We start from the raw sequence: 12,999 nt of genomic DNA, 5'->3' as shown, positions 1-12,999 counted from the left end.
CCCTCTGCTCTCAAGAGCTGGCATGGTTGGGGCTGGCAGGCGCAGGGAGCGTTATCTTACAGCAACATGCAGCCCTGAGCAGCTGAGGCTTAGGGGCTTTGCGCTGAACCAGAGTGCTTGAGCTGCACATGGGTGTCCTCCTGCCTGCAGTGCTCAGTACATGGCTCATCCCATCCTTGCAGGGCTGTGCTCGAGGCCAGAGCAGGACCAGGTGAGGGACAAATCTTCTCGGGGCTTTGTGGCTGTGGGCTGAGCTTGCTGTCATTCCCCGTATGCAATTGGATGGGGACAGTGCTGCCACCACTCTGACTTCAGCGCTTTCTCTACTGCATCAGTCCTGAAATGAGCTGAGACCTCACTCACCAAAAATATCCAAATTCTGCTATCAGCTGCAGATTGGCTGTAGGTCCTGCTGAGTACCCGAGTTGGATGCTTTCCACTGCTAATTGGAATCACTTTGCTGTCTGTGAGCCTGCCTGCGATGCTCGTTTGCTCCCTTTGTGCTGTGCATTGGGCAGCATCCAGCCGGCGCCGTGCCTCGTTTCTGTGCTCAGTGCCTGGAGCAGCACTGTCAGAACCGAGTTCCTGGAGCACCTGCCTGCTGCAGGGCTGCTTGCAGGAGGAGTGATGTTAAAGAAAACAGTGCAAATCTGTATAATGACTTTTGCCCTTAAAAAAATAAATAAATACATACATTTTTTGGGGGGTGCTTCTATCGCTCCAACCCAGCTGGTGCAATTGAGATAATTAAAGCAATTTGACTAATGGAAGCCATTGTGATACTTTGCAGAAGCCTGGAGCTCACATTTGGTGCTGGCAGTGGTGTTGTGCTGCGCTTTGGGGCAGTGGTGGCAAAGCTGTGGGGCCGGCAGTGATGGGGACACTGCATCCTGAGGTCACACTGCTTGTCTTCTCCCCTTTGAGATGCATGGTGGCAGAGATGTCCAGGCTTTGTGGTGGCAGCTGGCTGATTTGGGACGTTTTCAGATCTCTGCCTGTTTGCCCTCAGCACTATTTTGGGCAGAGGGGCTGCAGTTTTGGGGTGCCATTAGCACTGCTGTACCCATTGTGCATCGTTCCTTCAGCATTTTGTGCCTTCCTCTTGATGTTTGTCCTCTGGGGAATGCACAGAACTTTCTCCTGGCTGCAGTGTTGTGCTGGTGTAGGGAGGACGCTTTAAGGACAGGAGTTGTAGAGCTTCTGTCAGTCAGCTGCTGGGTCTGGGTTGCAGAACAAAGTAAGATTTTCACTCCTGGCTGTGGCTGTCTGAGCCAGGACACCTTGGGTGATGAGCAGGGTGATAATTAGGGCTATGGCTGTATAAAAATGGCAGCAGCGTGATTACTGTGTAGGGGCTGAGCTGCTCCTACCCTGGGGTTATTCCTGGCCTGGGAGAGAGCAGCAGTCTCCTGGCTGAAAAACCTTTCAATTAGAGCCAATAAAGTGAACCTTGTGGCTGTGGCACCTCTGGGTGCTGGAAATGCCACTTTCCTCCCCAAAGCCTTTCCAAGCAGCCCACACATCCCAGCTCCTCCCCGGCACCACAAGGGGGGAACATCTGCTGTGCTTCATGGGACTGACATCCAACTGGCCCTCCTCCCTCCCCCTTTGTTATTTATAGCTTTCCACCAACATCTGGAGCTGTGTTTGGCTCTGGCTGCCTCCAGGGCTGTGGGATGAAGCTGGGTGAAATGTGCGGCTGCAGGGAGCCTTCAGCACCCTGGGTTACATCTGGGACTGTCAAGGGGTTCGGGGAGCTGTGCAGCATCCTGTTCCTGTGCTTCCTGAAGCTGAGCAGCAAACCCCTGCTGATAGCAGGGGCAGAGACTGAGTGGACCTGGGGATGCTGTGTCCGGGGACCCTGTGCTGTTGTTCTACGTGCTGCAGCCCTTCCTGCTTTGGGTTTTCCCCTTCATGGCATCTCCCAGTGTTGGTGTAGTCACCTGGGGTGAGAGCACAGCAGGCAAGCAAAGGGGCCATTTTCTGCCCAAAACTGTGTGCAAAAGGAGAGGAAACGCCATGGGAGCTGGCTTGAAAGAAAGTATGTGAGCAATGCAAATTAGACAGGAGTGATACTGCCTGTGTTTTCTCCAACTCCACTGATGCAGAGGTGGAAAAGCTGGATGTGGCGCGGGATGATCTGCACTTGGAGGGTATCCATTACTATAGCAGTACTTGGGGATGGTGTGGCTGCACCAGATAAGCAGCAGTGACCCTAGCTGGGGTGGGTGTAGGGCTGGGGGCTCGTGCTGGGGCACCCTGGTACTGAGGAGCTCCATTATTTTGCCCTTTCTCCATGGGAGTGATGTGCGTGTGCTCCATCCTCATTCTCCTGTCCAGGACAGCTCTGCATTCACACTGGATCCAATGATGTATTTCTGGAATAACCCCTATAGTGTGGCTTTGTAAGGGATTTTAGCCTTTAGTGTTCACCCACAAAGCGTGAGCAGTGGGAGGGTGATGCTAGAGCAGTGCTCAATTCTGAGCATCCCGGCAGGGTGAGCCTCATTGATGAAGGCATGATGGGTTCTGGGAGTTCCATGGGGCAAATGGGTTTTGTTGCAGGGTGGGATGCTGCTCCCACAGCCCTTGCTCCAAACTTGGGGATGGCAATGCTGAAGCAGCAGGTGCTGCAATAAGATAATGAGAACTGGCAGCTCCCAAAGAGATTATTATTATTATTATTATTATTATTATTATTATTATTATTATTATTAATTTTCCCTTTTAAATTGGAAGTGTTTCATTGTTACTTAATGTCTTGTTTGTGCCTTATTAATGGAGCCGTCTTGCGCTGCTTCCTTCTGCTATGGTGGTGGTGTGCCTGGAACTGTGGCACTGCAGCTTTGTGTTGGTGCAGCTCTTATCTGCACGGACACATCCGCACCAGTGAGTATGTGCATGGAGCAGCAATGTAGGGCAAATGTGACATCCATGGCTTTTTAATCCCGTGTATGAGATCAGTGGGTGCTGTTGTGTCTGGATGCCCCCAAAGAAGATCACTGATTGCATGCAATGAGAGAAATACGAAGTCATTTTTGTTGGTTTTGCATTGTGCGAGTGCAGCCGTGGGAAGGAGCGGAACTTTTGCAGGACTTTGGGGTCAGATGGGAGTGTGGTTGGGGTGTCCCAAAGGCAGAACACCCCTGGGAGCTCAGGAAACATCGTCCTAACAGGGAAATGTTAGCACAAGTTGTGAAGAGAATGAGTAGCAGAGCTGGCAGGAGGAACGGAGTACATCGGTACAGAGAGCTTCATTGTGCTTGAGGCTGAGCAGGGGGAACTTGGGTTTGCTCATACCCAGAGGGGGGTTTGTTGGAGCCCCATGGGTTCCAGCAGCTGCAGACAGCCACAGCTGGGAACTCTGGGATCAGTGACAGCACTCAGGTCTTCCTGGGAAGTTCTGGAGCTGATGCTGGGGCTGAAATGAGAAAGATTTTGAATCATCTCAGTGGTGGATCTTGGCTTCAGGACACGGTGGTGAGAGCAGAGCGTGCCCATGCAGGGCACAGTGCTGGGTACCCCACAAAGCTGCTGCAGAAGTCCTCTTCCAAGCAGCTTCTGTGCAATTTATTTTAGAGATGAAGCTAGCAGAGCCCAGTGGTGCTTTGGAACTGCTGCTGTAGCCACGACTCCTTAAAACTGAAGTAAAATGGCTCTTAAAGGTAATTTCTATGCCCCAGTAGGTGATTCTGGACGTGTTCCTTTCTGCAGCCTCTGTTCCCAGCGCTCGAAGCCCTGCGCATCCCTTGAGGTCACACCGAACCCGCTCCAGCATTGAATCATTTCCTGTTTTCCTCGGCTGCTGCAGAGCTGGAAGTGTTTGCAGATGGGTTGAACCCACAGTATGGGGGCATGGGAACGCAGGGCTGAGCCTGCAATGAGCCCCGAGTGCTGCGCACCGTGTGTGCTGTATGGGGGCTTTCCTCTGGGGAAAATGTGTGTGGAGGGGTCACTGCCAAGTGGGTGTATAAGGGTGAAAGAAGCCCCGGGTGTTTCTTGGGTAGAAGTGCCCAAAGGAGGTCCCCACCCACCTCTACCATTTGCCTTTAGCTGGGGGGTAGGGATGTCTTTTCCAGATATTTTTTTTTTTTTTTGGCCAAGTTGGGAACATTGGGGAAAATTTCACATGTTTTTATAGTTGTTTTAAATGAAAGATTGTAAGAGATCGTCCTACCAATAGATGGATATCTGAGGTCTGATAGCAGGTGGGAGCAGTGTCGCTTTCCATGCAGATTTAAAGTGGGAACGTTTTCCTTAAACCACAGACCAAAAAAAAAAAACAAAACCCAAAGGCATTTCTATTTCTGAGCAGCTCCTGCCCAGGACATGGCTGTGCCGCTGTGCCTGGTGCACAAGAACAGCAGAAGGATAAAACCTGCTGTGTGCTGCTCCCTGTTAGCCCCAAGGAGCCGTAGAGCATTTTGCACGTGATAGAGGTGAAGCGCCAAACTCCTCACATGCTGCACTAATATTTGCAGTGACCTCAGCCTGGATGTGCTGCGGGCACCTGGGGCAGCGCCGTGTGCAGGGATGGTGCTTCCTCTCTGCAAAAACCCAGCTGCTCTGCAAAGACATCTGCAGGGCTTTCCCTCTCTGCCCAGCTCAGTGTTTCCATAGGCTCACTGCTAAGTGGCAGCAGAGCAGCTGTGCTGCGTGGCTCCAGGTGGGCACACAGATGATCCATCTCTGCACTGAGTGTGCTCAGTACTCCCAGTTATTCATGGCCATTTTTGAGCTGGTTGCAGGACAGGGCTGCCCATCCCTTGGTGTCCATCTCTACGGTGGCCAAGGATGCAGCTCCAGATCTGGGCATCACCCAGCTTGCTCAGAGCATCCCCGCAGGGAGGGACCAGTAGCAAGGTGAGGAGAAAACCTTGAGCCATGCTGGAGTCACTGGGAGCCAGGCACGGTGCTGCCATCAATCAGTGCTGGGGGTTAAGGTGGCCGTGGGGTGGCAGCCCCAGGGTGGGGTGGGTGGGTCTGGGCTGCTGTTGGCTGAGGAAATGCATTTTTTGTTGTTGTTTCAATTTCTCTGGAATGGTTTTGGACAATCAGTTTTCTAAAATAAACTCAATGAGAGGAAATCCATTTGTTAACCTGTCCCTGTTGAGCTGGAAGGAGGGGATGGTGTGCAGATATGTTGCTTCCTTCTCAACTTAATTCTGACCAAAGCCTATAAATCCAACACAATATCTTATCCTCCCTCCTCCCTCCTCTTTCTTTTTTAAATCAGGATTTAAATGGACAGAAAGAGCTGTGTCCACGCCTCTGCCACCTGAAGAAAGGCCCCAATGGTTATGGCTTTAACCTGCACAGTGAGAAGTCCCGCCCAGGGCAGTTCATCCGCTCGGTTGACCCCGACTCACCAGCATCCAGAGCAGGCCTGCGGCCCCAGGACCGCCTGGTGGAGGTAACCCACATGCAGCATGGTGCTTTGAGGCCCTTTTGTTGGGTTTTTGGGTCCTACCAACATGGGTCCTCCTGAAGATGGAGTGCAGAAGGAATGTGGTGCTTATCTGGGAAGTGTGATGCTGAATCCGGCCCCAGTCCTGTGCCCTTTTCCATCAGATCCATCATGCTGCTGGGCAGGGCAGGAGCCTGGAGCCAGGGAAAACACTTGGCAGAGAGATCTTAAAGCATAGGATTGTGAAAGATGGGGGGAAAAAAAACACTCTTGGAAGCGATTTCCTGTCCGCTTAGTGCCGAACAACAGAATTTTTGATGTTGCACAGAATCGCCCTCCCCTCGCCTTGTTTGTCTCTTGATGTTTTTACTGAAGAATGAGTTCCCCCATTCAAAGCGGCATGGACAGATGGACAGACAGCACTTGTTCCCAGCTGGGCACCACACCGTGCCCCCAGCCTGGCTCTGTCCCAGCACCATGGCGATTTAATGCTGGGGCTGGGACACCCATGGCTGTGGTTAATAGCAGCGAGGGGTTTTGTTATTTATTTATCATCCCTTGGTCGAGTGCCCAGCACACACAAAGCAGCAAGGGGTGAGTTAGAGAGCTTGGAAACCTGATGCCCCCGCTTTGGCTCTTTGGGGCTCTGATAAATAATCGATGCTCCCAGCCCTGCTGTACAGTGTTGGGGTGGGAGAGCAGGGGCAGCCCCCTTTGGGGTCCCCCTATAGGTCAGTGTAGACAGGGTAAACCCTAGGGTAGGAGTGGGGTGATGGTGAGGTGTCTGTGGGGTGATGGTGAGGTGACCATGGGATGCTATTGGTGACAGTGGTGTGACTATGGGGTGCTGGTGAGGGTGGAGCATGGCTACAAGCCGGGCTGGCTCCTTGAGACTCTGTCTCCTGCAGTCTAAATGCTGGCACTGCAGGGGCTGCGCCAGCCCCAGGCAATGGGTGTGTTCATTTCTGAGTACAAACAATGCCTAGAAATCACAATTGTTCCCTTTCTGCCTGGGAGGAGAAATCCCATCCGCTGGTGGCTCCCAGGTCGCGTGCGGTGAAGGGAAAATGAGTCAATACGTCAGGGACTGACAAGCACTGTGCTCTGCCTGGCCACTGGGACACGGGATATCCTCCCTTGTTGGAGGGGGACACCCAGATGAGCTCAGGCAGGATGAGGTTTTGGGAGCAAATTGAAGGTAAAGTCATTAGAGGGGAACCAGCAAGGTCCTGAGCACTCGTGTAGGTCTGGAGGTGGCAGAGCCTGGAGGCCCGGTGGAGTTCAGGAGATAGAACCACAGAATCCTTTGAGTTGGAATGAACCTTTAAAGGTCATCTGGCCAACTTCCTGCAGTGAACAGATTGAGCATGTGCAGAGGTTTCTGGGGACGTCAGAGATGTCTCTGCTGCCACTTGACGCTGCTGCTTTGCAGGTGAATGGGATAAACGTGGAGGGGCTGCGGCACTCAGAAGTGGTGTCCCATATCAAGGCCAGAGAGAGCGAAGCCAGGTTGTTGGTGGTGGACCCTGAGACAGATGAGTACTTCAAGAAGCTGGGGGTGACCCCCACTGAGGAGCACACCAAAGGTGAGAGCCCGGTTCTGCCCCTGTGACTCACCAGGACACGGGTGGGATTTCAGAAGTGACAGAGTCATGTTTCCCTTGTCTCATCCCTGAGTGGTTTCCTGAGCACCACCCAGCTATTTATAAACAGTGAGAATACTCCCAGCCACAAAACAACTCATTATTTTTACACCGTGAATAATTAACATAGGGACTGGCTGCCAGAAGGTGGCTGTGGGGTGACGATGCTGTGGGATGTGGCGATGGGTGCAGCAGCACTCGGTGCAGGTGGTTCAGCTGTGGGGATGCTGTGCTGGTGGCACATCCCAGGGCTGCCTGGAGTCTGAGAGCAGAACACTGCTGTGGGGCTGCAGGGCGTGATGACCCCTGGCAGAGGAGCCTGAGGGTGCAGAGAGAATTGCGGAGAAGCCCCCATGTGCACACGCAGAGAAAGGCTTCACGCAGCAGCGATCACACAGATGTCTGCTGCAGGAATGTTTCCTTTGCTGCTGGAACCTGGCAGGGAAAGCAGTCTGTCCACTCCACACCCTGTCACCATCCAACCCAAGCTCGGTCAGGTGCTCCGTGGGAAGATTGGTTCAGAGAAATAGAGTCAAAGCGTTCTGAGAGGTGAGAGTGGTGTCAGATGCTTTGAGTGGGCTCAAAGAGGAGCGGTGTGAGCTCTGTCTGCTGGCACGAGCACAAAGGGGACCTTGTTCTCAGCAGCAGGGACACAGCCAGGGCACGAGTGTCGGGTGCTGGCTCCCTGCTCCTGCACCAGGGGGATGGGGGTGTAGTGAGGGGGAAGTCGGCCTCTTCTCTCAGGTAACAGCAATAGAATGAGAGGTGATGGCTTTGTGTTACGCTAAGGAGGGTTCAGGCTGGATATTGGGAAACATTTCTTCTCTGAAAGAGTGCTCAGACACCAGCACTGACACTTACCACCCTGGAGGTGATAAGAACTGTGATGTGGCACTGAGGGACGTGGTCAGTAGGCATGGTGGGATGAGGTGGGGATGGGCTTAGTTATCTTGGAGGTCTTTTCCAACCTTACTGATGCCATGATGCACAATGGCTGCGGAGCTGTAAGTTAGAAGCCCTAGGTTGCTGCAGTTGCAAGCTGCTCTGGCACCGAGTGCTGCTCTTGCTTCACTGGGTGCTGTGTTGCACAATGAGTGCACACAGTGGTGTTCTCTGCTCGGCTGCTGTAGGCTGGGGCTGCTCAGGGTCCCACTGGGGCGACAGAGAAACACAGAATGGGGTCTGTGCCCGCAGAAAGTCTTTGTGCTAAGTATAATTCAGTCACTAACCCTGTCACAATTAGCACATCCGTAGCACTGTGTCTCATCTGTCCCAGGCTGCCTTGAGCAGTGACTTGGTTGTGGGAACTGGCAACTCATCTGCATTGAATTTGCCATTGTATGGAACATTATTAACACAAATTATTGGAAGTGGGCAGTAATGTGCCAAGGTCCATGAAAGGCAGCAGGGTTGCTTGCCACATGCTGTTGCAACACCAAGATGCTGATTTCAGCAAAGAATGTTGGGCTGGTCTGTAAGATTTCCGATTAAACAATTCCCAGGAAAAATGATTTCACTGTCAAAAACAGGAATGCACTGGGAGTGCAGCTTAGGAAGTGGCTTAGTCCACCTCCTGGAAGGGGAGTTGTGATGAAAACAGGGTGCAATCAAATAAGGTTGGGATTGCAGAACATGGTTCCGGGGGACACACACTGGGTCTGGCTGAAGCTCCAGGGCAGGGGGCACGCAGGGCTTACTGGGGCCATGTTGGGACTGCAGCCCCTGTGATGGAGCCCAGCCCGGCAGTCCCCATGAGTGCACTCACTGTTTCCTCTGCCTGGTCTGCAGGTGTGGTACCTCAGCCCATGACGAACGGATCTGCACAGATGCAGGTGAGTCCCTACCTGCTCCTGGGTTGCCTCAGAGCAGAGGGAACCTCCGAGCACTGCCGAGGTTCATTGAGCTCAATTAGCCGCTGCTGGCTAATTAGAATTGCGTCCTGCTGTAGCTTTAATTTCAGGCTTGCACAAGGCTGGGCTCAGCCCCTTTTGTGCCTTTTCCCCAGGAATGGCACCCTGCATGTGCCATCATCCCCGCAGGCACTGGAGTGCTGCACTGGGGGCTGGCTGTGAAGTTTGTCCCCACGTGGTTATTGGCTTTCATTGTTTCTGCCCCTGCACAACCTGAGCTAATGTTTCCATTTCCCACAGCTGAATGGAGGATCCACATCTTCATCTCACAGTGACCTTCAGAGTCCTGGGAAGGAATCTGAGGTAAAAACCCCAAACACATGCTGCCTTCTTTTCCCATACACATGTACATGTTTATGCCATGGTAAAAACACATTTACATGCAATTTCGGTTTCAAATTGTAGGCTTAGGAACGCCTGCATCCACCCAGCAATCAATACAGGGAGTTCTGTCATGCCTTGCCCCGTAAATCTGTGTGAGGTGCAGCCGTGAATGATTGCATTCCTTCCCCTTCACCAGGGGTGAAGATGTGCAGTACCACATGGCTGTGCTCCCAGCAGTGCTCTGCAGCAGGGATGCACCCCCTGAGCACCCGGAGCTGGCCGGGCAGGGGGGGCTGTGAGCAGCAGCTGCGTTCAGGGCAGAGTCAGGCGCTTGCAGGCTGGCAGCTCCGTTTTGCTCTGAGCATTAAATAATGCATGGCCCAATTGCACAGTGCATGTGAACCGGTTTGCATCTGCGAGCCAGAGCAGAAAGCACCGTCTGTGTATGCATTAGGGTAGCAATGCCAGAGAGCAGGACAGCCTTTAAGATGTTAAAAGTGAAGGTCTTTGTTTTTTGTGTTTGCCTGCTGTGCTTATGTGAGCATGGTGCATGCAAAGCACTGCACTAGGGCACTTCTGCAGGCATAAAGACCAGGAGTTGTATCGTGTGCCAAAACCATGGCACAGATGTGGTGCTGTTGCAGGAGCTTCACATTGCAGCTGCTCTGGTGCTCACCTACTGAAAGTAGCTCTGGTGCAGCACCCAGCAGGGTCAGTCCTTCTTTGCCCTGTAGACCCCAAGGAAAGGTGAGGGCTGGGATAACTCAGTGCTGTGTGTTTAGCACAAAGCATTTCGGCTTGCGAATTAACTGTACCCCAGGTACAATGTGTTTGTCAAATTTAACCTATTACAGGAATTAGACGGGCAATGGGGGCTTTTGGCTTGAGGGCACGTTGCAGCAGTGGCAGTGACTTTAGAAAGTCACTGATTTTCTTCCCATAAAGCTCTTCTATCAGGCAGATAGAAAGCTGCACCCTTTTGTACAGTGCCCAAGGGAGAATGCACTGGGCAAGGCCAGGTGGGCAGGCAGGAGCCACTGGCTGCAGTGTAGTGATGAACTCTGTGGCCCTGCAGCTCCTGTGCTGGTTAAATCACAGACAGCACAGGGCAGGGGCTTTGACCTAGCACTGTGTGTGACGTAGAATATAGGATGATTGGGTTGGAAAGGACTTTGAAGATCATCCAGTTCCAATCCCCTGCTGCAGGCAGGGTAATTACTGCACTGATTTCCCAGCCTTGATCAGACGTAAGAGCCAGTGTTCCAGGTAAGGTGCCCAGAGAACACGTTCCTCATCCTTTGACATTAACAGAGCCTTGGGTGCACAAGGAGTGGATGCTACTCAGTGGTTCCAACAGCCAGAGTAACAATTCCAATAAGGTCATCTGCTGATTCCATCTGTCCCTCCCTGCAGGATGGAGACTCAGAGAAGAGGGACCCGTTTGAGGAGAGTGGGCTGAGCCTGAGCCCCACGGCAGCTGAGGCCAAGGAGAAGGTGAGGGCCAAGAGGGTGAAGAAGAGGGCTCCGCAGATGGACTGGAACAAGAAGAGGGAGATCTTCAGCAATTTCTGAGCCCTGCTGGAAGCAGTGCTCATTGCCCTGCCCGGACGTTTGGAGGTGCCCGCAGCTCTCCTGCAGTGTCCACGTGAGATGCTTTGTGCTCTGCTCTTCACTGGTTGCTTTTATGAAGCGTATTTTAAAGTCTTTTTTTTTTTTAATTGTTATTATTATTATTGTTATTATTATTATTGTTACTCACCAGCGATTCTCATAAGACAAATGTGACCAAAGCTCCTTTCCTTGCTCGCTTTCAGCCTGGATGGCTTCCCGCTGTCCCCATTCCTGCTGAGAAAGGACTGGAAGAGTTTCACTCTTGTTTCTTACCTGCGTTATTTAGGCTTTTGTTACTGTTTTTTATTTGGGGTGTTCTGGGTCTGCAGGTGTCCCAGGCTGAGCCCCATGGGATGTTCTGTGCTCCCGTGCAGATGGGGGCACCTCACCGTGGTGGAGGGCTGGCATGCCCCTCGTGATAGGAAAACAGACAGAGGCTGTGAATCACTCGCTAGCTTTGCTATGGGAATGAAAGTATTCTCATTGCTGTTGTTTTGAATGAAACCCCATCTGTTTCCAGTTAATGTAGGGACCTCCCTCCCCAGCAGTGACTCCTGTCCTGGCCCTGGCAACCCCTTTTCCACTTCTCAGTGCTGCAGAGGGGGATGCACAGACAGCACAAACCCAGTACCAGACGCCACCAACCTCACGAACTTCACAGTGTGAGAGATGCTGCAGGGCTGAGTGTGTCACTGCAGAGCCCTTGGGGTGGGCACACTGAGCCTGGCCCCACTCCCCCTGTGCTCCTTGGCCACAGGGTCAGCTATGGAGTAAACTCTGGTTAGGAGAGGTTTGATGTTGATGGGGCAATTGCTTTGGTTTTGTGTCCTCCTTTTAATACCAGGAATGTTTTCAAATCCTCCAAATGTAAAGCATGACAGCTGAAGTTGTTTTAAGCTCTTTATTGCTTGCCTTTGGCTGTGAAGGAGGAAAATGGAATGCAGTGCACCACAGAGAGTCTGGCTGTGAGGTCTGCTCCCCCCAGCAGCCCTGAGCTCCACTGTGTGCTGGCCGTGCAGCAGTGGGGAGGGACTGGGCATCTGGTAAAGCCACGTTCCCCAGCTGAATGCAAATGGGCAGCAATAACTTGGGTGTTGATGACTCATCTAAACAAAAGACGAGGCTGCGACTTCACTCTGTTACTCCCCAGAGCTGCTGTATTACAAGGTAGAGGCCTTTGGATTAGTCAGTGCACTATGGATATTGCCATGGCTCTGTGTTTCCTAAACACTGAACTAAAAGGTGCCTTATACCACGTGCTGCTCTCCTGGCTGCAGCGTAGGGCCAGTGCTTGGCTGCTGGCTGGAGGGAGCACGGAACCCTCAGGGGCAGAGGAAAGGATTTCTCTTTTATGAAAGTGCAAACTGTTGATGGGCTGAATAGGTTGGGAAAAAAAAAAAAAAAAGGAGAGGGTCTGGTGCAGGTGTTGGATTATTGAGGATGAGACTGGCAGCAGGATGATGGCTCAGGATAAGGGGAGATTTTTTTTTTCTTCCCCTCCAGGACTCTGCCATTAGCTACAGACCTCTTTCCTACCCCACTTCAAAGACGATTAGCTCCTCTCATTTTAGTCCCTGAAATATTTGCTTCTACAAGAACTAAGAAAGTACTGAAGGAGCCCCACATTTCCACGGTATGCACATTGTTCCCAGTGCCTGCATAGCCAAACCCCACAGTACTCTGCTCTGTGCAGGGCAGAGTGCTCCCCACTACACCAAGAACTTAATCTATGATGCACGTTAAGAGCAAAGACTCATTTGTAAATACCATGTTTCTCATACAAGACTGGACCACTGTAGTTAAGGGGGGAGGAAAAAGAAAGAACGTGTCGTTCTGAAAGCAGATCAAAAGAAATCAGGTGTGCAAATGCATACTGATAAGATTTTAAAATCTTAATCTCTGCTTAGTCCATGGAAATTGCTCCTGGTTAAAGCACTTATCGTATTTCTGACATCTTGTAGCTCAGTAGTAATTATTCAGTTCCTGTACATTTAACTTGGAAAAAAAAAATCAATAAAGTATAAGGCTGTTAGCTGTATTGTAAAAACATAATATACACTGTAATGTCAGTAATAAACTTTGTTTTCCCATGTACCACTTATTT

The 12,999-nt window shown here is 51.7% G+C and overlaps 1 protein-coding gene across 2 annotated transcripts in view; it reads left to right on the top strand.

Moving 5' to 3' along the window:
- The window catches only part of NHERF2 (NHERF family PDZ scaffold protein 2), a 28,360-nt gene extending 15,371 nt beyond the window's left edge, over positions 1-12,989 (top strand). For both annotated transcript variants that reach the window (XM_052679665.1, XM_052679666.1), the window contains exons 3-7: positions 5,237-5,413; positions 6,840-6,993; positions 8,839-8,882; positions 9,201-9,263; positions 10,698-12,989. In XM_052679665.1, the coding sequence (XP_052535625.1) occupies positions 5,237-5,413; positions 6,840-6,993; positions 8,839-8,882; positions 9,201-9,263; positions 10,698-10,856 (597 nt within the window). In that variant the 3' untranslated portion in view covers positions 10,857-12,989. The remainder of the gene's footprint in view (positions 1-5,236; positions 5,414-6,839; positions 6,994-8,838; positions 8,883-9,200; positions 9,264-10,697) is intronic.
- Positions 12,990-12,999: the final 10 nt, after the last annotated feature.

This window comes from Tympanuchus pallidicinctus, unplaced genomic scaffold (genome assembly GCF_026119805.1).
Source record: "Tympanuchus pallidicinctus isolate F22 unplaced genomic scaffold, pur_lepc_1.0 scaffold18, whole genome shotgun sequence".
In the NCBI taxonomy this organism is placed as follows: Eukaryota; Metazoa; Chordata; class Aves; order Galliformes; family Phasianidae; genus Tympanuchus; species Tympanuchus pallidicinctus.
Note: the sequence above shows the minus strand (reverse complement) of the source record. Positions and strands in the feature narration are given on the sequence as shown.